The following is a 24,496-nucleotide window of genomic DNA, read 5'->3' as shown; positions in this document are numbered from 1 at the left end:
TTTACCAAGCTGAGAAATGAATAATGTCTTCCATGAATCCTGGGGTCCTAAATTAGGCACATGGCTGAATTTTGAAAACCCCCATTATCTCAAAAAAACAAAAGCACCTTAAGGTCACATAGTCTCGCCAGTCATTTGATGTTCTTAATTGTAGTGAAATATTCTAGCTTTTTTTCAAAAAGAAATTGAATTTTGTAATACCGTTTAATAGCATTTTCCATTGCCCAAGATGTATGCTCTGAAAACGTAGTCCTAAAACAGGTCCTTAGTGTTATCTGTCACTTTCACATTATATTTTAATCCTCGCTCGAATGGGTGAGATTGTGTTATACACAGTGATATATCAGGTAGGATAGATTCGGCTCTATATAGCAGAAAATCCAGATTAACAGTGGCTTAAGTCTGATGGAAGTTTATTTCTCTCTCAAGTAAAAGAGGTCCAGAGGCAGGCTGTACTTGGCAGATATGGATGCTCCACAATAATTCAAGATCCAGGATGTTTCCATCCTGCTCCACCATCCTAGTATATGACTTTCAACTCAAGGGCACCTTGTGATCCAAGATGGCTGCTGCGATAACTCCAGCCATCACATCTCTATTTCAGGAAGGAGGAAGGGCCAAAGTGATTTTCCCCAGCTGCTTTGTCTTCTTTTTAAAGAGCCTTCCCTTTAGACCCACCCAGTAAAATCTGCCCAAAACTCAGTTACATGACTACACCTAATTTCAAGGAAGCTTGGAAATGTATGTTGTTGTGCTGGGTGATTTGCTGTCCCCAGCAATTTAGGTATTATGTCATTAGGAAATTAAAAGAGAATTGGTATTGGATGGGCCACTTGCAGTCTCTCCACAACAGAGAAATATCACTTTCCTATAACTCTGTGTTGATGGGGAAGACTAAGAACAGAGCAAGCTCTGTGAGGGATGTTAAGAGATTATGTTAAGTTTGAGATGCCTATGGGCCATCCAAATGGAGAGGTAGAGAAAGCAATGGGTTTGAAGTCTGGAACTTGGGAGAGAAGTTAAGGCTATAGATGTAAATTTGAGAGTCATAAAATATAGGTGTCATTTAAAGCTATAGAACTAGATAAGAATACCTAGCTAATCAATAGAGAAGAGGAGCCAAGGACTAAGTCCTGGAGACTCCAAGGTTTAGAGTCTGGGAAGAAAGGAGAGGGCTCAGCAGAGGAGACTGGGATGGGCAGAGAACCAGGAGAGAATGGTGTCCCAGAAGCCAAGGGAAGAACATGTTCCAAAGGAGGGCAGTGAAAAGATGATAGCATCAATGAATTGAATGATGAGATCAAAGAATTGTAGTAGAAAGGTAAAGAGAGATGGACAGAACATGAGATGCTTCAAATCAGGAATTTGGAAATGGTGCAGTTATTGCTAGTGACAAGGTCTGACATCTCACCATGGGAGTGGGTGGATGAGGTGAGCTGCAGGCAAGGGTAGCTGGAAGTGAGTAGGTTAGGGCTGTGAGAAGCCACGTATTGCAGGGCTCACCCATGGAAAGTTACCAAGGATGGTGACAGGAGTAATAGTAGAGAGAAAAACAGTGAACTGGGTTCTGATCTCTTCAGGAATGAGGGAAGGGTGACTAGGAAGTCAGTTGGAGTAAAAGTGGTAGAGGTTATCGGCCTGTGCTTTAAAGGGAGGAAGAGAAATGGTCTAGAAGTAGTGAGGAAGGGGGATGGAATGTGGGGCACTTGGAGAGACAAGCAGCTGCCACTTTCAAGGGCCGCAGGAGAAAAGGGGCCTTCAAGAAATAGCCAAGTTTCAGTTGCAACAACAAGGCAAAGAGAATTTTCAGAGGAAAGGTTAAGGACATAGGAGATTTACTGGTGACAGGGGTGGGAGACCGAGTCAGGAGAGGGGTTTTAGGAGCCACATGGTGATGAATGACCCAGAGGTTCTGCTGAAGTGAACAAGGATGTAGCGTGGGGTAGGAAAAACCTTACAATGTTTTGGAAGTTCTCACTATAGACTCTTTCTTGGGATTGGCCCCATGCACAATTTGCAGTGATAAGGTGGGGTCTCTCTTTCTAGGAGCAGGGAGCTCTTGGGGACCCCATAAGTCCAGCTACGGGTGGGGAAGGTTGGGAAGGAGATCAGCCTACCTCAACTCAGAGAGAGAGAGTTCAGTCCAGCACAGGATGACCTTTGCTACAGACAAGGCCAAAGATGGAATGGCCTGCCTCAGAAGGGAGTGAATCCCCCTTCTCTGGAGAAACTAAGGAAGATTCCATCAGAAGAGTGTCCAGATACTGGACACTTTGGTGCCCCTCCCAGTCCTATGCCCAAGATGCTGTCCTGGTGCCTTTTATTAAGTGTGAAGCAGACATTGGTTTTCAGTCTGCTTTTATAATTAAATCTTCTGAAAACTTGATCCTGCATTTTGGTTAAGCTGCCACCAAGATAGTGGTAGATAAGTTCCAGGGCATCTGAAATAAAAGGTCTGTGTATTATTTGATCCAGTGCACAGCCAAACTCTTTATTAATGTAGTTAAATATAACAAATAATACATTAGCCATTTCCTGTGGAATAGACCTTTAAAAGAACAACCAAAAAAAACTATATTCTCATTTAGTGACAAATCCAAACCTCTACCACAGTGGAAATTTTAAATGGAAAATAATTTTTAACTATTCTTTTTTTATTTTAAAAACATTACATGCACACAGGGGTAAAAAGCAAACATTACATAAGGGAAGACAATAAAAGTGAGTCTTCCTTTTACCCCAGATTCCATTCATTCTTTAGAGTTAACCACTTTTATCAGTTTTTTAACATACAGTCATGCACCGCGTAACAGCATTTCTGTCAATGATGGACCACATATACAATGGTGGTCCCATAAGATTAGCGCCATATAGCTTAGGTGTGTAGCAAGCTATATTGTCTAGGTTTGTGTAAGTGCACTCTACGATGTTCACGCAACAATGAAATTGCCTATCACTGCATTTCTCAAGCAATGCTTGACTATATTCTCTTTTTTTCTATACGTTTTTCTATACCTGGCTTTTGTTTATTAATATATCTTGGAGATTTTTCCATAGCAGCACTTTTAGACTTTCCTCATTCTTTTTGGAAGCTGCATAGTATTCCACTGTGTGGCTCTTCCATCGTGGGTTTAATCAGTCCCCTGTTGATGGACATTTAGGATATTTCCATTTCTGTTTATCTAGTTATTGCAACACTACCTGAGCATCTTCCTTGCCCATACAATAAATTCTACTGAGTAGAAGATATATAATATAAAATATGTTTCTAGAAATAGAAATGCCAGATCCAAGGGTATACACCTTTCAAACTTTGAAAGATATTGCCAAATTGTCCTCCAAAGGAATTGCACAATTTACGCGGCCACTAACCGTGAGTGAGAGAGGCTCAAACAGCAAATTTAAATAAGTCTTTTGAACAGAGATTCAAACTGACTTCATTACGAAGCAGTCCAGCCTTTATAATGTAACTACCTTCCAATTTACTTGTTTTAGAAATCTGAATTTTTACCAAAGGTGAGTTAAAGCCAGAGTACAGTTATGAATGAAGTCTTTGTCCTCTTTAAATTAAATGACAAGGCTATTCCTCCTACACAGAATATCCATTTTCCATCACAGCATGTGCCCTTGTATCAAGACCATTGATATGCCTATAGAAAGTCTTAGAAGTACACTGCAAGTTAACTTTCTATCTTTTAATTACCAAAGCGGGGAGCTCCTATTGTGCACAGACACCATTTCCAATACCATATTACGTTTCATTCATTCCAGGTTCATGGTTTAACTCATTCAGTCCAACTTTCCATAACCAGACGATTTTTCTAATGTTCTCTGTAAGGCTGAGCCTTACCCACAATCCAAATGTATTTAACTCACCGGTTATTAACCATATTACTTTTTTCGAGATGTATTCTTGTAAGTATCTCCCTGGGGCTGGATCTTAGGAAGACAGCAGCTTAGTGAGTACGCATAACCAAACTAACCAGGTGGTAACCAGTATCAGATCTATTGGAAAGACCAAACGAGCTGTGTGGGTAAATCCACAGTCTTCCTGAAAACCAGGACCGAGGAAGTCTTCTAATTAGAATACATCCAGCGTTCCAAACTTCATTGCATCTTATTTTCATGATCTAAACTGCCAGCAGTAAAAGCAGAAAGATTGGACCTGGCAAGTCAAGGCAGATTTTGCCACATTGCATATGTGGAAGGTGTTAAGTGGCAGCAGAAGGCAAATTATGGATGCTTCTTTTTGTCAACTTCTGACATTCCTAGAGCAGAAAATGTTAAGTTGCCTTCATCAGTCAAACTTGAATACTGTTTTTATAAATTAATAATATAACTTCCCACCCCAGTGAAGCTTTCTTTTTGGAAAAAAAAAAAAAAGTAGGAATCTGTGATACCAGGAGGTTGGCATGTCCAATTAAGCATGGTAAGTTTCTCTTTTGATTACATCTGAAATGAACTGAATCATCTCGTTTTAGTCATGGGCCACTAAGCCTTTGGTCGCGTTTAGTTACAAACACTCAGCATGTGTCGGCACTTCTGTTGCAAACCCACGTTTCAAATGAGATTTACAGGCAGCAGTTTACAATGTAAAATAGAGAATTCAAAAAAATAGAAAATAGGAACTCAAGTTAACTGACAGTTCTCAGACACCTGAAACCCAGGTGACAGGAGATGATGTATGTACATGAAATAGTGGCTGCTACTGAATAAATGTTAGCCAAATCTAAAATCTGTCACTTTACATCAAGATAAATAATTGGGGGGCTGGCCCAGTGATGCAGCAGTCAAGTTCGCACGCTCCGCTTTGGTGGCCTGGGGTTCGCCAGTTCGGAACCTAGGCCAGACCTACGCACTGCTTAGCAAGCCATGCTGTGGCAGGCGTCCCACGTATAAAGTAGAAGAAGATAGGCATGGATGTTAGCTCAGGGCCAGTCTTCCTCAGCAAAAAAAGGAGGATTGGTGGCAGATGTTAACTCAGGGCTAATCTTCTTCTTCAAAAAAAAAAGATAAATAATTAGGTAATATATAGACTTATCATAAGAAAGAACTGTTTTGTTAAGTTCTGTTTTTTATATATGTCAGAGTAACCATTCAACACATATTTATTGAGCACCTATTCCTTGCCAGGTACCATGAATATATCAGAACTCTGCCCAAATGAATATATTAATGTCACAACCCATTTGCAGAGAGACATACACAAGATACAGGCTTTGAAAAACTCACTCTGAAGAGATCTTCTCCATTCATTAGGTGGTAGTAGGGCTAGATGTTGCCCAGTCTTGGGATCTGAGGCCTGCCTTAGTAAAGCTGTTCTTTATTCATTTATCTCTTAGATATCCACAGGGTGCAGGGGATGAGAACAAGAAGAAGATGTTCAAACCTTCTATCTGGCAGCCCCTTTCCTGGCTCAGAACTCTAAAGCTGAGATCAGACAAACCCCTTTGAGAATTTCTTTGTGTGAACCATTTATGTCTGTGTACATGGGATAGAAATGTTCAGAAAAATAAGTTCCTAAAATAATAAGGCAGGTGACCTAAAATGATAAAGAACATTAACTCTCAAGCACTGTCAGCCTTAGCTAAGGTCAGCAAATTGGTCCTTTGCCCGAATCATTGTATTCTGCCATCGGATACCTGCTGTGAGTTTTTTGGTTTGTAAAATTCTAATTTTGCCTGAACTTGATTAGATTAGATTTTTTTAAAAAAAAATAGAGTCTCAAAATAGACAAACATTAACTGTAACACTATTAGACTTTGGAAACGTAATCACAGCATTAACCAAATGAGAGTCTGGCCAGTTTCCTGCAGTGTTTCTGGTCCTTTCTTCTTTCTCTACCCAAAAAAGGAAAGAAACTTTGAATAGAATTTCATACAGTGAGCACTCCAAGTCTCATACACACACACACACACACACACGCACACTAACATCTCCTTCTTTGTTGTTTGTATTAATGTTATGTTCATAAACACTTACTGAGGACCAGCCTAAGAAGTAAGCACCAGAGAAGACAGATGGAAAACAGCATCCCCACCCATGAGGTGCCCACAAGCTACTTGGGGAGAGGGTCAGCATAACGCCACTGAGGCTCTGTGATAACTGCTATGATAGGATAGGTATCAGGGTGCTGTGATAGAGGAAAGTACCAGGATGCCTCCCAGCCCAGGAGTAGGACTCAGAGAAAGCTTCCCTAAAGATGAGATACCTAAAGTGGAGTCTTAAAAAAAAAAAGAAGTGTGGAGCATACCAAGCCATGTGAAGAGTAAATTTTAGGGATGCTGGCAATGAGATTAAAAACTGGGAGACAGATTAAGAGGCTGTAACCAACATCCAGGCTGGAAAGGTTGGATCTAAAGTGTTCAAAGGTAGAGTCAAAAGGACCTGGCAACTAATTGCATGTGGAGGAGAGGGGGATCTCTAAGATGGCTGGAAAATACTGGGCATGTGAAAATCACCAATAGAAAATACAAGCAGAAAAGCAGATTCCTAGCAAGGAAGATGTGTGGAGTTTGGGGCATGTTGAGTTTAACCATCTGAGGGACTTCCAAGTGAAGATGATCAGAAGTCCATTGGATAGGAGCATCTGGGCCAGAGATCTGAATTTGGGAATCATTGACATTCAGGTAGTGGTCCCTTGGGTCTTTTGGGAGAACGTGAGCAGTGAGGAAGAGGGAGCAAGGGGGGAGACCTGAGGAATAGTGGCATTTAAGGGTGCTCTTGGGAGTCCTTGAAAATCAAAGAGGATTTCAAGGAGAGGGATGTGGAATATCAGATGCCACTGAGAGATCTAGTCGTGTGGGGGCTAAAAGTGGCCGAGAGTAGGTTCAGTGGAGTAATGCTGACAAATGCCAGATGCAGAGTTAAGAAGTGAGCAAAGGAGCCATAAGGACATGGAGGCACCACCATAGACTGATCTTTTCAGAGGCTCAGCTGTGAGGGGAAGGCAAGAGAGGGCAGCGCCAGCAGGAAACCTGCAGCGAAGAGAAAGCTTCCCAAGTTGAGAGAGACTTGACCATGATAACATGCTAAGGGGAAAGGGAAAGACTGAAGATTAAAGATGACTGATTAGGCAAAGTTCCTGGAGAGGCAAGAAATTGGAAGAAAGGACAAAATATCGGTCTTTAAGACACCAAATTTTGAAAGACATTGGAAATCTTCCAAAATATTTACAAGAACACCCTCATATTTCCCATGATAAGGTGACCCTGCTAGGAGAGATGATAGAATCAATTCACATATGGATAGATCCATTCTTTACGGGTGGCTCCAAAGGGCATTCTCATGGAAAATTATTTTTTAAAGCCTTGATAAGGAAATCTGGCTGCTTCATTTCACACATGATGGGTTTGGCCACCACTTGAGACACAATTATGTATATATTCTCATTAATTACAGAACCTAGTCCTATGATTGTGTCTTTAAATATAATGACAAATTATGTTTATCATCTTTATTATGTTGTTCATTCACAAAATATCTACTCAAGACACTTTACAAAATACTTTATTACAATACTAGTTTGATTTCCATTAATATCAATGTAGTCTTATAATAGTTTTACACAGTACTTCACAAAAATTAGGAAAAATATTAGAGGATGTACTTCAAAAATAGATTGAAGAATAAATAAATTCTATTTTCTCGGTGTTTTTTTGTTTAAGGTGAAATTGTTATTTTTGATGTTTTGCTTTTAAGAATAAAAATCAGGCCAGTTCCTCTTAGGTGAATAAGCTACCCACAAGGAGAGTTTGTAGAATGCAAGAGTTTATTCCTTCAAGTTGCTAGGGTAGTGTCTTGTATCTTTGAACCTGCACTGTTCTCTGAGTTTCCATGCACTCCGAGAAGGCCCCCACCATCAGAGCATGTATCTTTAGTCCTCGTTTATTCTCTCTCTCTGGCTCCAGGCTGTGAAGCCTACAAGAGCACTAGCTGAATGTATGTTTTCACCAAACACTGCCTGGTACATAGCACAGGTTTGGTTAATATTTGCAGAGTGGAAGGTTGTTTGTGACTTGTACTGACTTGAAAGGAAGCTCAGGCTACCCAGGGGAGCTGATCATAGGGAGCATTTCACTGCAATTCGGTGAGTGCACGTGATGTGCCAAGCATCATTCTAAGATGCTTGTTGAGGGCTGCAAAATGGCGGAGAGAAGCTCGCTTCCCCAGAGAAGCCTGCCCTCTAGTGGAGAAAGCAGACATATTGGCAGCAAACTGAAATAAGGGCTGTGACAGAGGTACAATCAAATCGTATGAGAATGATGGATTTCCATGGGAAGAAGGTGTGCGGGTATCTGTAAAGAAGGCTTCAAGTTGGGCCTTCAGTTAAGCTTTGACATATGAGGAGCATCTTCATAAAGAAGGAGGAGCCAAAGCCCAGCGTTCCCTCCTGTGCTGTGCTTACCGCCTCTTGTACAAAAGGCTCCTTTCGGCACCCTGTCCCCCCGGTGATGAGCAGAAGGGGAATGACTGATGTGCCCCTCTGTCTTCCACTCTGGAGTATGAACATCTAGTCTACCCCATTTTCTCCTATTCACCTTCAGACAGTCCCTGGGTCTCCACATGTGGACCCTTAGCCCCCCTGGGGCCATGGGCTTATTTGGACCTGAAAGGACTTACTTTGGGTCATTAGCCAGCAAAAAAAGTGTTCAAGAGTGATAGCCTCATCTACTTGCCTGAAAACCACAAACACAGGATTTATTGAGCACTACTGGTCGCTGGGGATACAGCAGTGAACAAAACCAATGTCAATCCCTCCCTCATGGAGCTTGGCTGCTAGTGGAAAGCAATGATAATCAAGAGTAATCATGATACAGGACATTCGATGGCGAAAAATGCTTTAGAGAAAATATGTGGGAGATAGGAAATGCTGGAGAGGGAGCTACGAATTTAAATAGGCTGCTCAGAAAGGCCTCGATGAGAAGGTGACATTTAAACAAATACTTGAAGGAGTTGAGAGAGTGAACCCCATGGATCTCTGAGGGAAGAACATTCCAGGTAGAGGGACCAGCAAATGCCTTGGCCCTGTGGTGCAACAGTGCACAGTGTTTTCCAGAAACAACAAAGGAGGCCAGCATGGCTGGAGCAGAATAAGCGAGAGAAGGGGAGGGGACAGGGCAGGGTGGTCGAGGTGAGCCTCAATGCTCATTGTAAAGACGCTGGCTTTCCCTTTGCCCTGGGCAGCCACTGCAGGATTTTGCACAGAGACGTGAGTAGCGTGATCTGATTGATCAGTAAGGATGCCGGGGTGAGACCAGCTTGGGGGTTGGACGGGTAAAGGTGGGAGGGAAACCAGCCAGGAGACCAGCAGAATTCTCCCTGCCAGACCTAATGCTCGTTGTTGCTAAGAGGGCAGAAGCGGTCGGATTCTGAAACATTCTGAAAGTAGAGACAACAGATCTGGTCACGGATAGCATGTGGGGTGTGAGGGAAAGAGAGGAGCCCAGGATGCCTAACTTCTGTCTATGCTTCCAGAATCAAAAAGGCAAGAAATAAACAGGAGGAAAGTTCAGGTGCACTTTTGCTTTTTAAGCTCCATGCCAAGCCATAAACTTCAAAGACAGAGACAGGAAAGGCAGAACAGAAAACACAAAAATAGGTTCAAGAACATTATTTTCAAGTTTTCCCTTCTGTTTCATTTTTTTCTTCTCCCAAATCAAGGTCTGTTCAGCGAGGTGTGTGTGGCCGCTCCCTCTGCATCCATGTATCTCTCCTGTCCTGTCTCTTCTGTATTGCTGACACTCAGGATGTCCTGTGGCAGCCAAGAGCTAATCTGATCACCCACCCAAAGGGTTCCTGTTTAATGCTGCCTATTACAGGCTTGGTGGCAAAGAGGTGGAGGAGTTTCCAGGGGTTGTTTAATTAATTAACAGCAGAACAAAAGCAAAAATTCATTTCTTTGAGTGAACAGACCTTCCAAAGGTTATTTTACAAGGCAGCTTGGGACTTCTATGTCAGGGTGATAGGGTCAAGGATTCTGATTCTGGATTCTTTTTCAAAATTCGTTCTTATTCACATTAGGCCCTTATGCTTTGATCTTTTCCTTCCACACTTCCCTCCCACCCCCTCAACACGCACTCTCCTGGGGACACTCAGCTGGCGTTCTTTTGCAAATTTCAGACCAAGCTAAACTATATTAAAATTGTGAGCGAGGTTTGACGTAGATGCCTCACGATTTGAGCAGAGTTTGCTATTTTGAGATTTTAAGTATACAAATATCTGTTGCTATATAAAAATTCAACACTTTAAGCATTTACACCAGTATGTTTTTTAAGGTTGCCTTAAAACATGTTAAAAATCACTCCTTCCCTCACTTTGAAAAGTACTCAAAAATGTCTTCCTTCTTTGTCCCCAGGCACAAAGCTACAGTTGTCTCTTAGATCTCTCCCTCTGTGTCAACCTTTATGCCAATGTGAATCTATGCCTAAAAATAGTTTATCACAGCAATCCCTTTACAGCCAAGGTCTCTGCACCTGAGGCTGCTAAGCATCAATTCTATTTTGAATATCAATCTTTTTATTTTCAGTAATTTATGGGAAGAACGTACTGTCATTCACCTCCATAATAATGACTCTTTCTGAGTAACAATTCCTGAGCATTCACCGTGTGTCAGAGGTCATCTGAACACCTGATGTGTTTTAAGCCATTGAGCCTTCCAACAATTATATGAGATGGGTGTTCTCATTATTCCCATTTTAAAATTCTGAGCCTGAGACACAGAGGAGCTAAAACCCTTGTGCACCAGGAAGTTCTTCTGAGCCGCCCAAATCCGTGTGCATCAGCCTTGGTCCCTCGCCTGTCCTCAGCCCTCACAGGGGATGGGAGAAAGCTGATCACCCTCTTTCCTTCGGAAAATTGCAACAGTTTCAATGTTTAAACACAGAAGGCCAGGCCTTCTCACCTTGACCTTCTCAATTTCAGGAAGATGTAAGGTGATCCTTTTCCTGATCAGTTTTGGAACTGACTTTGGGGGTCTCAGAGAAACCTGAACGCCAATCCCACAGGGCCCTTGGGAGGCTTAAACTGTGGGGTCTGGATGTGGCTAATTCCCCAATCCTGCAGGTGTGGACTGAGAAAAGAGAAGATGTCAACAGTTCTCCTAAAGCAACTCAGGGCCATGTCACCCTTGACCCTGTGCTTTTTGTTAGTTTGTTTTTTCTTTTCCACTTATTTTCAGACTTCTTCCAGTGCAAGCATCAGAGACAAGCCTCTTACACACATTTTCTCACTTATGCCTTGCATTTAACTCATGAGCCAATGCCATTGGGAGCCCTGTTTAACAGACGGGAAAACTGAAGCTCAGAAATAGTCGGGAACTCACAGAAACACCCGGCAGAGCCAGTGAGGCAGGCAGGGCTTACACCAGATCTACCTGCCTCCAAATCACATCCATGTAACCACAGTACTGTGCTGGCCCCAACACACACACCCTGCGTGGTTTCTCCCGAGCTCCTGGCTTCAGGCTGAACAGGTCCCAGAGGTGCCGTGCCTTCCTGCCCCAAGGCACAGAGGGTCACTTTGAGAATCACAGGTCCTGTGCTGGCTTCTGCCCCAGGGCCCTCATGCTCACTCTTGTCCTCTTAGCCTCATCCTCACAGCTTTCCTCCAAAGGTGCCCTGTGGGGATCCCAGGGCTGTCTGTTGGGCTGGAAAGACCATGCCTGGCTGTGTCGGGCTCTGCCCCACTACCCAGAAGGAGCACACGTGTGTGCTGAGTTCTGAAGGTGGGCCCTCAACTGCTGCTTTTCTAGAAACTAATCTTTAAAGGAAAACCAGAATGCAGAATGGTAATCAGGTCAAGCTAACTGGGACAAAGGTTGAGTTGAAGAAGTGGGTGGAGAAGATCGCTCCCTAGCCAGCCTCTGCAGCTTTGCCTTGCTGCTGGTAGGGCTGAACCCAAGAGAGAACAAAATAAGGCCAATCCCTCCCATCTTTCAGTAGCATAAAAAATCCAAGTGCTGCTGCAGTGGAAAAGTGATGACACACAGTCTAGAAAACTCTCCCTGACCTGCGAAAATGTTTCAGAACCTATGAAATCCCAATTCTAGAATCCTTTCCTTCCCTATTCTCCCAACCCTCCTTTAGAGAATTGGGGAGAACCAGCCCATGCGGGGCAGTGGCCAAAACTCTTCTGAAGGATGTTTCCAGCAGAGGGAGTGGCCAGACCTTTCCATGCTTCTGCATCTCTTTTGTGATCACTTCTCTCTGGTATACATCTAAGCCTTGAAAATATTCTTGTAACCACAAACAATATGCAGTTAGCTGGTTTCTATCAAATATTTTCTCTGCCATGATTCATGACTCTGGGGCATTACTTGGATTGGGCTATTTCAGATTTTATTTCCACAGGCTTATTCGTTTCCTCTCCTAAATGCTTTCTTGCTTTTTTATTATTTTAAATATAATTTTAAAATAGAAATTGTTGATCATCTTTATTTCGTAGAGCTGCAGAATGTTCTAACTTCAAAGACTGACCCTGAGACCACAGAACGGTTTTATTAGTAGAAGCATCATCTCCTACAAAAGTTTCATAACCTCCTGTTTCCTCTTCTGGGCTTTTCAGCAGATGATTTGAGAACTTCTTGGAGTTGCCTTCCACCAGAAGTTCCCCTCTTTAGACTTAAGGCTGCAGAGTACTGAGGACCCCGCTTCATTATCTATCTAGTTCCCAAATAAGATTAGGTTTGGCAGCCAGGAAAGTGTCTTGCATCCGCGCTGCCTGGGCAGCCTCCAGACAATCTCGGCCCCCTGCCTACCTCCTCTGTCCTTGAATTCCTTCTTCTTCTCTTCTTTTTCTTTCCTTTCTTCTTCACTTTCACCTCCTCCTTCTCCTAGTCCCTAGGCCTTTCCTTTCCCTTCTTCCCCGCTGAGTTTCCCTTGGAGATTAAATAGAAACAGCCAAGTTCAAAATACCTTCCAGCATGGTGAACCTAATGCTGACCTTCAACATCCCTCAGGATGGACATCATGCCCATCATCTCATCCTTCTTTATCATTTGTTGTGAAGCCCAAGCCACATGCTGACCTCCTTTTCTCAGTGTAATGTTTCCCTTCCTACCTCCTTGGAGAGTGTGCCCTGTGGTGCACAGTCATCTCCCAGACTAATTTTCATCCTAGAGACTGCTTTTGGGTGGAAGGTGTCTAAGTTTATGACAAAGGGAGCTTGGGAGCAGAAAGGGCTCTGTCTTGTGTCACCTTCACGTTGGAGTCAGCTGGTCCCACTCTTTCAGCTCCTGTCACTTCCAAACAGTCACACAAGTCACCACCATGAGCACATCCCATGATTTCCATCCATGAGGAGGGGAGGGTAATTGTATGCCAACCTGCCATGTCCCATCCTAGGAAAAGAGACTCCCAGAGAAACATTTTGGGTTTTGGTTTGATTTGGTTCAGTTTTGGTCTAAGTAGAAAAGTAGAATGAGATCCCCAGTTAATATGCTGCTAGAGAGCCCTGCCAACAACGAATGCCTAGTGGGAAAATGGTAGGTGGTGTGGGGTTTTGAGGGACTCATCATATCTGAATCCAAGCAATAATCAGTCAGTTAAAAATGAGGTTCCTTTGTACCTTGAATGTTACCACGGGGAAAATAAGGATTAAAAGAGAAAGAAAATGTACTATGGTTCACTAATCTCTACATTTTTGCATGCTCTTTTTCTGTGCTTGTTGCATGCATTTATCCATTAATTATGTTAATAATGGAGACGAAATGAAGCATTATACTTGTGGTACAACTGTTTTAAATGATTATGTTGAGAATGGTATTTTTTCCAGCACCTGTCCCTAAGCATCTCATCACCGACAGACCTCACTTGCTGTGCTCAGTTGATCATTCTTTGCCCTAAATCCCCAAATGGAATCAGTTGCCTCTTGATGCTTTCATTGCAGCTGACTCAGCTAATTCAGAAAACTGGTGATGCATGCTCCCAACTCATTTAGAAACTGCAGTGTTAATTAAGATAAGTGTTTGAAAACCTGAGTCAAATCAAAGGGTACCTGGGCTTGGCTTTCCATTGTCAAAAGCCAGTTTGGGTATGAGCATTTAATTCCAGAGAAATAGCTGTGCCTCCAGAGCAGCTCTGTTTCTCTAGACCTGTTTTTAATCTCAGCAGTAGGGGAGTTTTAGTGATGATTGATAATTGGGAGGGAGGGAAGAAGTCCAAGTCAATTGGGAGGGAGGGAAGAGGTCCAAGTCAAACCATTCATCTGTATTCCAGCAGCCTGAGATTCTCAAATAGAGAAGTGGGCTGAAGAATCCAGAAAGGCAAGGAACTACCCTTCTGGCAGGTCATAGGGTATTTGAGTTGGACAGAAAGAAGCGGTCGCTGCTATCAAGGAGCATAATTGAGGAAGCCACGTGCCTACTCTGCCAATGCTTCACTGTTTGCCATGAGCCCCTCCTTTATCTTCCTCCTCATCCTGTCTCCTTTCCACCACTTTCTCTTGCTTCAGGGAGGTTCAGAGAAAAGGCTTCAATTCTCCACAAGATCGCCAAGAAGAAATGCCAGGTGGATGAGAACGAGAGGCAGAATGGGGCTGCCAATCACGTGGGTGAGTGCAGAGAAACTTCATCCCACGCCTTTCCTGGAGTGCATGGAGGGGGCAGAGAGGCAGGACCCAGCATGGGCACCTCTGACTCAGTGCAGACACAGACCTGCAGTCAGCTCCTTCCTGGGTGTCAGGAAGAGCCCATTTCTCCTGGGGGTATGGGGCATGAATGGACACAGTATGTCACCGACTCAAGGGGAACTCCAAGAAGAGTAAGATGATTCTAGGAAGAACTTGAAATAAAACCAGCTCCTAACCAGGCATCTCCCTTGAAGAGCAGAAAATCACTTCATTTCAGGGGTTCCACATAAGGAAGACACACACAAACCTGTCATTTAACATTTAATGCTTCTGAAATTCTCGCCTGATAACCAGATTTTATACCTATGACATTGCCTACGCCACACCCACTAAATTACCAGAAGGTTCACTTGGTCACTCCTAAACTGAGTGGCAGGTCCCTGCGAGATGGCACTGCCTCTCCTTCCTTAGGAACTCAGTAATACTAGCCCAGGTCTCTTTTGGCTGACTTTCTGTGAGCTCCTGTGTGACCAGATTGTGACATTCAGGCATCTTATTTTAACTTGGAACATGATGTTCCTCCTCTCGTATCTGCAACTATAATATAGCTCACTAATTCTAAATTCAAACTAAATTTAACCTAATCTGGATCTATGCTATAAACGATGCTATTGCCCAAGAAACTAAAATTATCTCCAGACAAAATTCAACAGTGTTGTACTCAAAATACATGACATTCCTTAGGAGAGTTTCTGCCTCTGCTGTTATCCTGACTTTTAGCTCAGGGAAAATCTTTGGCCAAGAAACAGTCAGGATTCTGTTGGCTATGAGAAGAAAAACTTGAAGGAAATAAGTTGAAATGTTATATACTATGCCTGGGAGGTTGTTTCTTCTCATCTGTTCATGTCTGTTCTTGGACATCTAGACTCCGCTTTGGGACTCGGTGTCCCGTGTTGCTAGAGTCAAGTTTGGCCACCGCAGGCTGATCCTAAAGTTGTATCATTTCAGCCAATAGACACCCCAAAACTCAGTTTTAGTATTCCCCAAGGTATTTAGTATTTTTTAGTTTAAATAACGGAAGCAAGCATACTAGGATAAACTGGCCTAGCCCCACACAACAGAACATCACACCCATAACACTGTCACTACTGAAAACATGGAAATATATAATAAATTTGAGTCTCTATGGCTTTCCATATTTAAACATATTTATCCTTCTGTATTCCACAACTGAACACATAAATAAACCTTTCCCTATGATTTCCAAACTTTGGCCCCTTCAAACCCAACAATTTTTATATAACTCTCAAAATTTTTTCCAGTGATGGTTTACTTGTAATAGAAACGTTTAGTCCTTCTGGAATTGCTAGAAAAAAATGTATTCTGCTACTCTGTGAGCAGCCTGATCCTGCTCATATCTGATACTGATGAGCATTCTGATGCTCCTGGAAACCCTGACACTGAACCACACAGCTTCATTGTCTCCTGAAATCCAAGACTTACCCAGCAGAGCCAGAGGGGCTAGGAACCTTCATATTTCCGTCCCACTGACGTCACAGCAGACCTCAGTGCTCCCAATCACTGATCACCTGGAGGTGCTCCTCTGAGCCCTGAAAAAAGCGTTCTAATGCAAGGCAGCTACTGTAATGAGGCTCAGAATAGTTTATGTCTCTTGCTTTCTTGCTCTGTACCAGACAGTGTGCTGAGTGCTCTGTATGCATTTTCTTATTCAACCTCTGCAGGCATACCCTCTGATCGTAGTGTTGGTGGTGGTCACAGTAGTGGCGGGACTGTTCTCATGGTCAGCTGAATTTCACAGATGAGGAAACTGAATCTCAGAGAGGTTAACTCTCTTGCTAAGGGTTCCACAGCATAAGCAGGAGAGCCAGAGTGTGAACCCAGGCCTTCTGAGATGCCCAGTGTCACAGTCCCAGTGTTTAACCCTTACCCTAGAGTCACTTCTCAACTCCCAGAAGAAAACTTGAATCTGTACTTGCTGGCCTGTGGCTTCACTCTGGCCAACTGTTACCTCTCACTCAGGGATGATACAGACTTTTGCGTCTGTTCTTTGTTAAGCATCCCTTTGCCATGACTGCAATAGGATGCCCAGGGGTGGAATGTGCTAAGTAGCATTCTCCAGGCATTTTGAGAAAGCTGGGTCCCCAAGCCTGCCCTCCCCATGGTCACCTAGGCCCTGGCAGAGTTGTCCCCTCCCTGAGCCAGAGAGAATTAGAGCTGGAAGCAATGGGCCTTGGAGGTCAACCAGTTGAACCCCCTCATTTCACTAAGGTTCCTGAAACCCAAAGGCAGAAGGGGACTTGCCTAAAATGACAGCCCAATAGTGGCAGAGCCTAGGACCCAAGTCCCCTGAGAGCTAGCCAATAAAGATTCTTTCTAAAATGTAGTATAAAAGAAAACATCTTGCTATAAAAAGATATCTGAGGGGTGTGGTCCTGGGTACAAACAATAGCATGTAGGTTGGGTATGGTTTTCGTTTAAGAATGTCTGTGTTCATGTTCTTGAATGGCTAGTTGGCAAATTTACCTAGTCTAGAGAATGCATGCCATGGGAGCTAATAGGACAGACTAGTTAAGACATCAGGCCACAGTGGGGAAGCCAGAGAGCTAGTAAAGAGAGGAGGATGGCTGGGTGTGCTAAAAGGCACAGGCGACAATGGTAAAAATCCTTGGCCATTTGGCACAACCCCAGCCCTGGGCCTTATCACCTCTCAGAGACCGCTATCTTCTCCTTTGGCCCAACATTTAAGGATATTCTTTCCAATATGGCACTTACACCCATTGACTCTATTTGCTTTCTTTGTGTGTGTCCAAATTACATCACAGAAAAAATCGAGCTCCCAAACAGCACCAGCACAGAAGTTGAATTGACGCCACCCAGTGATGCTTCGGAACCTGTACAAAATGGAAATCTCTCCCACAGCATTGAAGCTGCAGAAGTCCAGGTTTGGCTTTTTTCCATTGCTCTTCTGGGCCACTGTTCTTACTGATATCCTAGCAGCACAAACCCTCAGAGCCTTCTTCTCAGAGGCCCCAGCTCCCAGCTGGGCAGACACCAGGCAGAGTCATCCATCCTTGTGTGTATTTCCCAGTACCAGCCCCGGGCCCCACATGCGTCAAGCTCTTCATTTATTGAATAAATACACAGATTCTCTAAGTCACTGTTTCTCAGGGTGAGATTGGAGGACTCATGCATCAAACCTCCTGGGGATAAAAATGCAGATGCTGGGGCCATACCCCAGACCTGATAAAACAAAATCTCTGGGATGCAGCACCCAGGAGTTAGCATTTTAGCTCACTTCCCAGGTGATTCTTAATAGACGATAAAGTTTGATAGCTGTTGCAGTCTTTAAGTCTTTAATCCTTTCTCTGTGTCTTTAAGGTCAAGGTTAAGTAACAGAGAAACCACAGCCATCGCACCTCGGTTAGCCTCCGTTGCCCTTCCCTATTCCTGCCGTTGAAATTACCCAATATGCTCTGGCACGGTCCCCCTGCAATACTGCAACCAATACATAGCTGTCTAATCTAATAGTTATGGTACTTAACATTTACACGTATGATGTGCCACAGATTTGGTGCTAGACGCTTTACATATGTTATCACCTCTAAACCTCACAGCCAAAAGCACAGACATTTAGTGTCTGCATTTTATCACTAAAGAAGCTAAAACTTAGCAAAATGAAGTAATTCCTCAGGATGACCCAGCTTGTAGGTAGCGGAGCTGAGGTTTGATCTCGGGACTGTCTAAATCCAGTGCCTGTACTGGTTCCACCATGCAGCCCTGCTCTGGACCGCAGTTGCTCAAAAAGTAGGTGTTACTTCTGAGATTTCGGGGTCTCATCCTCATCAAGCCCATCGGAATTTCTAAGGCAGAGAGCCCCAGACTCGCAGTTTAATCAGGCCCCTAGGCCAGTGTTTCTCGAACTTTAAAGTGCTTCTGAATTTCCTGGGGGATCACGTTAAAATTCAGATTCTGATTTGTCAGACTCAGAGTGGGGCCAGAGTCTGCAATTCTTACAAGCCCCCAGGTGATTCCGATGCTCTGGTCCAAGGACCATAGTTTGAGTAGCACTACCCTAACATTTGTGACCCACTTCTCCAGATAGAACTTTCCCAGTGAGCTGAAAAGTTATACAATGCCCACAGATAGAAGCCAGACTACAGTGAATCTATCCCAGAACTCTCTTCTCCTTTACTCCAGGATACACTCTGCAACAGAGGAAGTCTTCACTTCTTAGGAAAAAAAACATGCTAATTGTTGCCTGTTGCCCTTATTCCCTGCAGAAATATGCAAGGAAGATCTCTTCGTTTAAAGGAAAGGATAAAGATGATGAGCACATTTGCATCTACCTGTTGGCTATTTGTATGTCTTCTTTAGAAAAATATCTATTCAGGTCCTTTGCCCATTTTTTAATCAGGTTATTTGGCTTTTTGCTATTGAGTTGTATGGGTTCCTTATATATTTTGGATATAGACCCTTTGTCAGATAGATGGTTTGCAAATATTTTCTGCCATTCCATAGGTTGCCTTTTCATTTTGTTGATGGTTTCCTTTGCTGTGCTTTTCACAAGGATGCATATACCAGATCATCACATGGTACACCTTAAATGTGTGTCACTTTTGTCTATTACACCTCAGTAAAGCTGGAAAGGATAAAGAAACAGCAGCTCCTTCTGCCCTTCTCTCATCTGCCTTCTAGGCTCTCGCCCTCCTGCCCAGAGCCCTGTGGTCCCTTCGCCTTAGCTCAAGGGTGAGCTGGCAGAGCAGCTTATGGCCACATGGATAAGCAGCATGTGGCAGCAGGAGGCAGGCCCCAAGGACATCTGGCTGCCCTTAGGGATGGCACGGTCACAGGTGTGCAGAGGGCTGCCTAGTCATCCTGCCTCTCCATCTGGCCAGCAGAGGGACATCTGTGCCCCCCACAAGGGAACACCTTGCTGTAGGGGAGCAAGAGTCCCAACTGACCCCTCTCTGAGCAGAGCAGTGCCCCCAGGTGTCGCACAGGCAGACAGGACTGATTTGTGCACCACCCTGAGACCCTGAGAGCTCAAGGGCAGACAGACCTTCCAGGAGCCAGCCCACCAGCTGGGGGCAGGACGGCCTGGTGGGGATTCCACATCCACCGGGAGCAAGTTCCCTAGCCTCGCTTTAGCAAAGTACAGAGAATAATAGTACCTGCCTCGTTAGGGTTATTAGGACAGTGACATGAGATAAGGTACAGTAAGCACTTGGCACAGAGCTGAATGCTGCTATTTGTATTATTATGTGTCCATACTTATATATGAACTCCATTCAAGGTGTCCCTTCCCTGAAGCTCAACATAGGTAAAATGAAAATGAAATACACATATATGTTTGGAGGTATTTAGGGTATAATAAGTAAATAAATAAACATGGGTAGTAGGTAAATAACTATGGCCCAGTGTGATCATGGAGATCTGTACAAAGTTCTCTGGGAGCCTGCCAGAGGAAGAAATTGACCCTAGCAAGGGAAAGTGTAAAAGCTTCATAGAAGAGGTAACATTTGAGCTGGGTGTTGATGGGTGAATAGGAGTTTGTCGTTCAGAAAAGATGACCAAGATGACAACATGTGCAAAGGGATAAAACCTTAAGAGGGAAATTCATATTTAGTGATCGTGAGAAAGCCAGTGGAACTGGAGACTGAAATATAAGGTGCAGAGTGAAGAGAGATCCACTAGGAGAGGTAATTTGGGCTGAAACTCTTCAACTGTTCAATCAGAAAAATTTTTAGTGTTCATCTAATATGTGTTAGGTGATGTGCTGGGCACTGGAGATGCCCACATGTTCTAGCAGAGCAGAGAGACTGTAAATGTAAACCAAGATATAATTATAGATGGCCATAAGGGCCGTGAAGAGAATAAAGCATAGTGACATGATGGAGGGCGAGTGGAGAGGCCCCTTTAGGGTGGGAGATGGGGGACGGCTTCACTAAGGAAGTGTGTTTGAACTGAGGCTGAACTTTTAAGAAGGAGCCAGCCAGGGCAACAGCACCCACAAATGCAGAAATGAGCTTGGCTTGTTTGAGGAACAGAAAAGGCAGTGTGGCTGGAGAGTGGGGACTGGTGGGAGGGAACGTGGAGGCAAGGAGTCGGACAGAAGGCCAAGCAGAGCTGGCCCATCTTGTAGACCGTGCTAAGGAAATTGACTTTCTTCTAGAGGAGCAACAAGCCATTGGAAGTTCCCAGATGTGATTTACTCTTGTCAAAGATCCCTTGCGCTGCAGTGTGGAGACTGGACTTGTGGCAAGAGGTTGTATAGCAATAGTGGGGCAAAGAGGTCACCACAGGAGTTGAGGCAAAGAGCTGATGGTGGCACGGAGCGGTGCAGTAGACGTGGAGGTGTGGAGGAGTACGTGGATCGTGAAGGGCATTGTAGGCGCTGCTGAGCAGTCTGACTTCACCTGCTGGGAGTGGGAGCCATGGGGGGTTGAAGGGGAGCAGTGTCAGCGTGGGATTTGAAGATAGCTCGTTCAGAATGGTCAAGAAGCGGCCAGAGTGGAGGAAGACTGGATTCAGGGCAGCGAGCTGAGGGCCTTGTCGTTTAAGGATCAGTAAACGGTGGTGCGTGGCCAAATCTGGCCTGCAGCCTGTTTTTGTATGACCCACAAGCCAAGAATGTTTTTACATTTTTAAAGATTTTTTTTTTTTTAAGCAGCAGCAGCATATGTGACAGAGACCATATGGCCCACAAAGCCTAAAATATTTACTATCTGGCCCTTTACAGGAAAAGTTTCCCCACCCCTGGTTTAGACCATCTGCAGTCTCTCAAAAAAGAAAGGAAGAAAGAAAAAGGATGAGGAAGCTCTCCATGCTGTCGTGTGGAATGATCTTCAATATATGTTACGTGGAAAAGGCAACCTGCCAATTACACCCAGTGTACTATATTTGTATAAAAGGAGAAAAGGAGGGAAATAACTTACTAATATACAAGCATTTGCTTGGGATGCTGTTGAAGACACTGGTCATGCTGATTACCTCCAGAACAGCAGCCTGGGTGATGGGGAGCTGGGGTGGGAGGTAGTCTTCTGTATACATCTTTCAGTACGTAGCCTTCTGTAGCTTTTGAATTTTGAACCAGTTAACTGTGTTACCTATTCAAAAAAGAGACATCTAAAAATAATAATGGGTTAAATTAACACAGAAGGAGTATACTTTAGTTGTTTTAAGAGTCGAGTCTCGGGAGACAGACCTCATGAGTTCAAATCCCAGATCTGCCACTTACCAGCTGTGTGACTTTGGACAAGCCACTTAACGTTTCTGTTCTCCATTCTCTTTTTCTGTGACACAGAGATAGTAACAACACCTATCTCATAGCATTGTTGTGAGAATGGAATGCTCTTAGAACAGTTCTTGGCCCATACTAAGCGTGGCATGGGTGTTTGCTATGATTGGCAGTATTTAGCAAAACTTTTTAAAATGGTTCTTAAGTAGCCCCAATGACAAGGCCTTAGACTAAGTATTAGCTGTGGCGTGGATGGCAACAGCTGGATTCGAGAGCTGTTTCTGTGGCTGAATTGAGATTTGGTAATAAATTGGTCACAGAGAGTGAAGAAGGACAGGAAGTTGTAGATGATGCTGAGGTCTCCAGGTGGGAAAGACTGGGCAATGGGGTAGATTAGGACTATGACTCCAGAGTCAGAAAAAAGGTGTGAAATTGGAATGCTCAGGCCACCCAAAGCACAGTGTCACAAAAATGATTCAGTGCCTTTTTATTGTGTTCATTTTCTTTCTTTCCCGGTTATATTTTTATCAAGCTACATGAAGAGTGAGGTGTGCATCCCAGCTTCATGAATGGACAGTGTGAGCGCCATGCACCACACACACATCGCTAGTATTCTCCTGAGCAGTTAGCTTGTCTCCTGTAATTAAGCCGCTGTTTGAAAAACCCTATTTACAAGTGAACTAATTTTACATTGACACCTCATCTCTGAGAGCTTTCTTCAGTACAGACTTTACCCTGGCAATGAAGAGAATTTTAAAATATTCTCTCTCACAGAGGAAGACCGTTTGCAGGAGGTTTTTTGCTTCGTTTGTGTACTCTGTGGGACCAAGAAATAATTTGACTTTTTGAACGGCTTGGTGCTGTCTTCTCCCAGTGACTGCTGACACAATGCTGTCGATTCTAACATCGAGAGAACTGATTTGAGCCGCCACCAAGAATTTGCCGGCCTTCCAAATTTTCAGTGTTAGGAATTTATCCAGGTTTGAAAGACAATTCAAAGGAATAGTCTCTCCCACCCAGAACCCAGTATTTTCTTACGTTTTAATTTTGCCAATCTAGACAACAGCCAGCTGATTGCCCTTGGCTGGCTTGCTCCCTACCTTGCTGAATCATGGTCCTCGATGCATGACACATCAAAACCGCTTAAATACGCGCTCACAATGAGAGAGGAGGAGGGGAAATGCCTTGCAAATTTCTTAGATTCTGAAAGCTGAAATTCTTTTTTCTTTTTATTGTGTCCTACATTTTCATGTGGTGTAAGAGAGTTTTTTATGTATTGCAACCTTTATTTCATTTCAACTCCAAAATTTCTCTCTGTCTTTATGGAAATCAGAATTGTCCTTGCTTTGGTTAAGAATTGCCCAGTGGCCAAACAGATTTATATAAGAAAATCACATTCCTGGGAAAAAGAGGGGGAAAAAAATCATGTATATATATATATATATACACACACGTACACACACACGCACACATTCATAACATATGGGTAGATAAAGAGAAAGAGAGAGAATGTGTAAAATGCAGGCTTTTTTCTTCCTTTCTCACTTTACAACTTAAATATCACCTTCCCATTTTAAGCCCTTCCTTTCTCCCTTTGGGAATTCAGTCCTGACTTATTTCCCCCTAGTCTAGTTTTGGTCTTTACCTAAACTCAGTAGAGTTTTTAAAGTCTGCTTTCATAAAGCCTCACAGTGGTGATGAAAATGTTTGAGTATTATGTGACTAAGTAAAGGATGAGTACAGAAAGATGATGGAAGTGATTGGGATTTTAGATTTCTCAAAAAATAAAATAAAACTCAAAAAGATATCTCCCTAGGATGAAATTTGGATCTCTGAGGGTGGTGAAAAAGCATCGTTATCAGGACAGCGATTTGTTTTGGCTTGTTGTTGTTTAAATTTACAGCTATGATTTTAGAGCCCCTTAGGGAAACTTCATAATAAACTTTGGTCAAAAATGTTAGCTCTGGTAGGGATTTCCAAGATTATCCAAGCAGATGGTGCCTAGAATCCAGATGATGTCTTTCTTCCTAAAATATTACCATTAGTTAGCAAATGTTTACGTTCTTAGCAGTGGTGAGGTTTAACAGAGGTTCGTGAACCTCAAACCTTCCGATTGTTCAAAGAGCATAAGTATCTTTTCTACCTGATTAAGGTGGCATAACCAGCTTCACCATTTTGAAAGTTTAAAAACAGCCAAAGACCACGTTTCCTCCGATTGATGAGACTATTCAGTCTCTTGGGACATCAGTGAAACACGAGAAGAGGATTCTGGCACACAAGTAATGGAGGCTTTGGTGGAAAATGGGGGTGTGTCTCTGTCCGACACCACCAGAGCCCAGGGGCAGTGCTGGGGAGAGAGGCCAGGCCTAATAGTCTAGTAGAAAGAAAAGGAAGACCCAAAGATTCTCCATCAGACTGAATTTTTCAAAACCCAAGCCAAGTGAGATCTATGATTGCCCTAGAAAAGAAACCTGTTAGTAACAGGGAAAACCCAATACACACTTTTAAAAAAAAAGGCAAAGATTCAAATATTTCACCTACCAGACCTTAGCATATGGGTTACATTTCTGGGGGAGCTGACATTTTTTTTCTTTCAATCTATATATTTTTGTTTTTTTAAAGGTTGTCACCTGCACCAACATCTGTTGTCAATCTTTTTTTTTTAATCTT

At 43.4% G+C, this 24,496-nt stretch overlaps 1 protein-coding gene across 5 annotated transcripts in view; it reads left to right on the top strand.

Moving 5' to 3' along the window:
* The window catches only part of SLC24A2 (solute carrier family 24 member 2), a 244,912-nt gene that overhangs the window by 178,039 nt on the left and 42,377 nt on the right, over nt 1–24,496 (top strand). For all 5 annotated transcript variants that reach the window (XM_070589770.1, XM_070589771.1, XM_008525633.2 and 2 more), the window contains 2 exons: nt 14,452–14,550; nt 17,412–17,530. In XM_070589770.1, the coding sequence (XP_070445871.1) occupies nt 14,452–14,550; nt 17,412–17,530 (218 nt within the window). The remainder of the gene's footprint in view (nt 1–14,451; nt 14,551–17,411; nt 17,531–24,496) is intronic.

This window comes from Equus przewalskii, chromosome 22 (genome assembly GCF_037783145.1).
Source record: "Equus przewalskii isolate Varuska chromosome 22, EquPr2, whole genome shotgun sequence".
NCBI classification, from domain to species: Eukaryota; Metazoa; Chordata; class Mammalia; order Perissodactyla; family Equidae; genus Equus; species Equus przewalskii.
The sequence above is the reverse complement of the archived record's forward strand: the minus strand, read 5'-3'. Positions and strand labels throughout refer to the sequence as shown.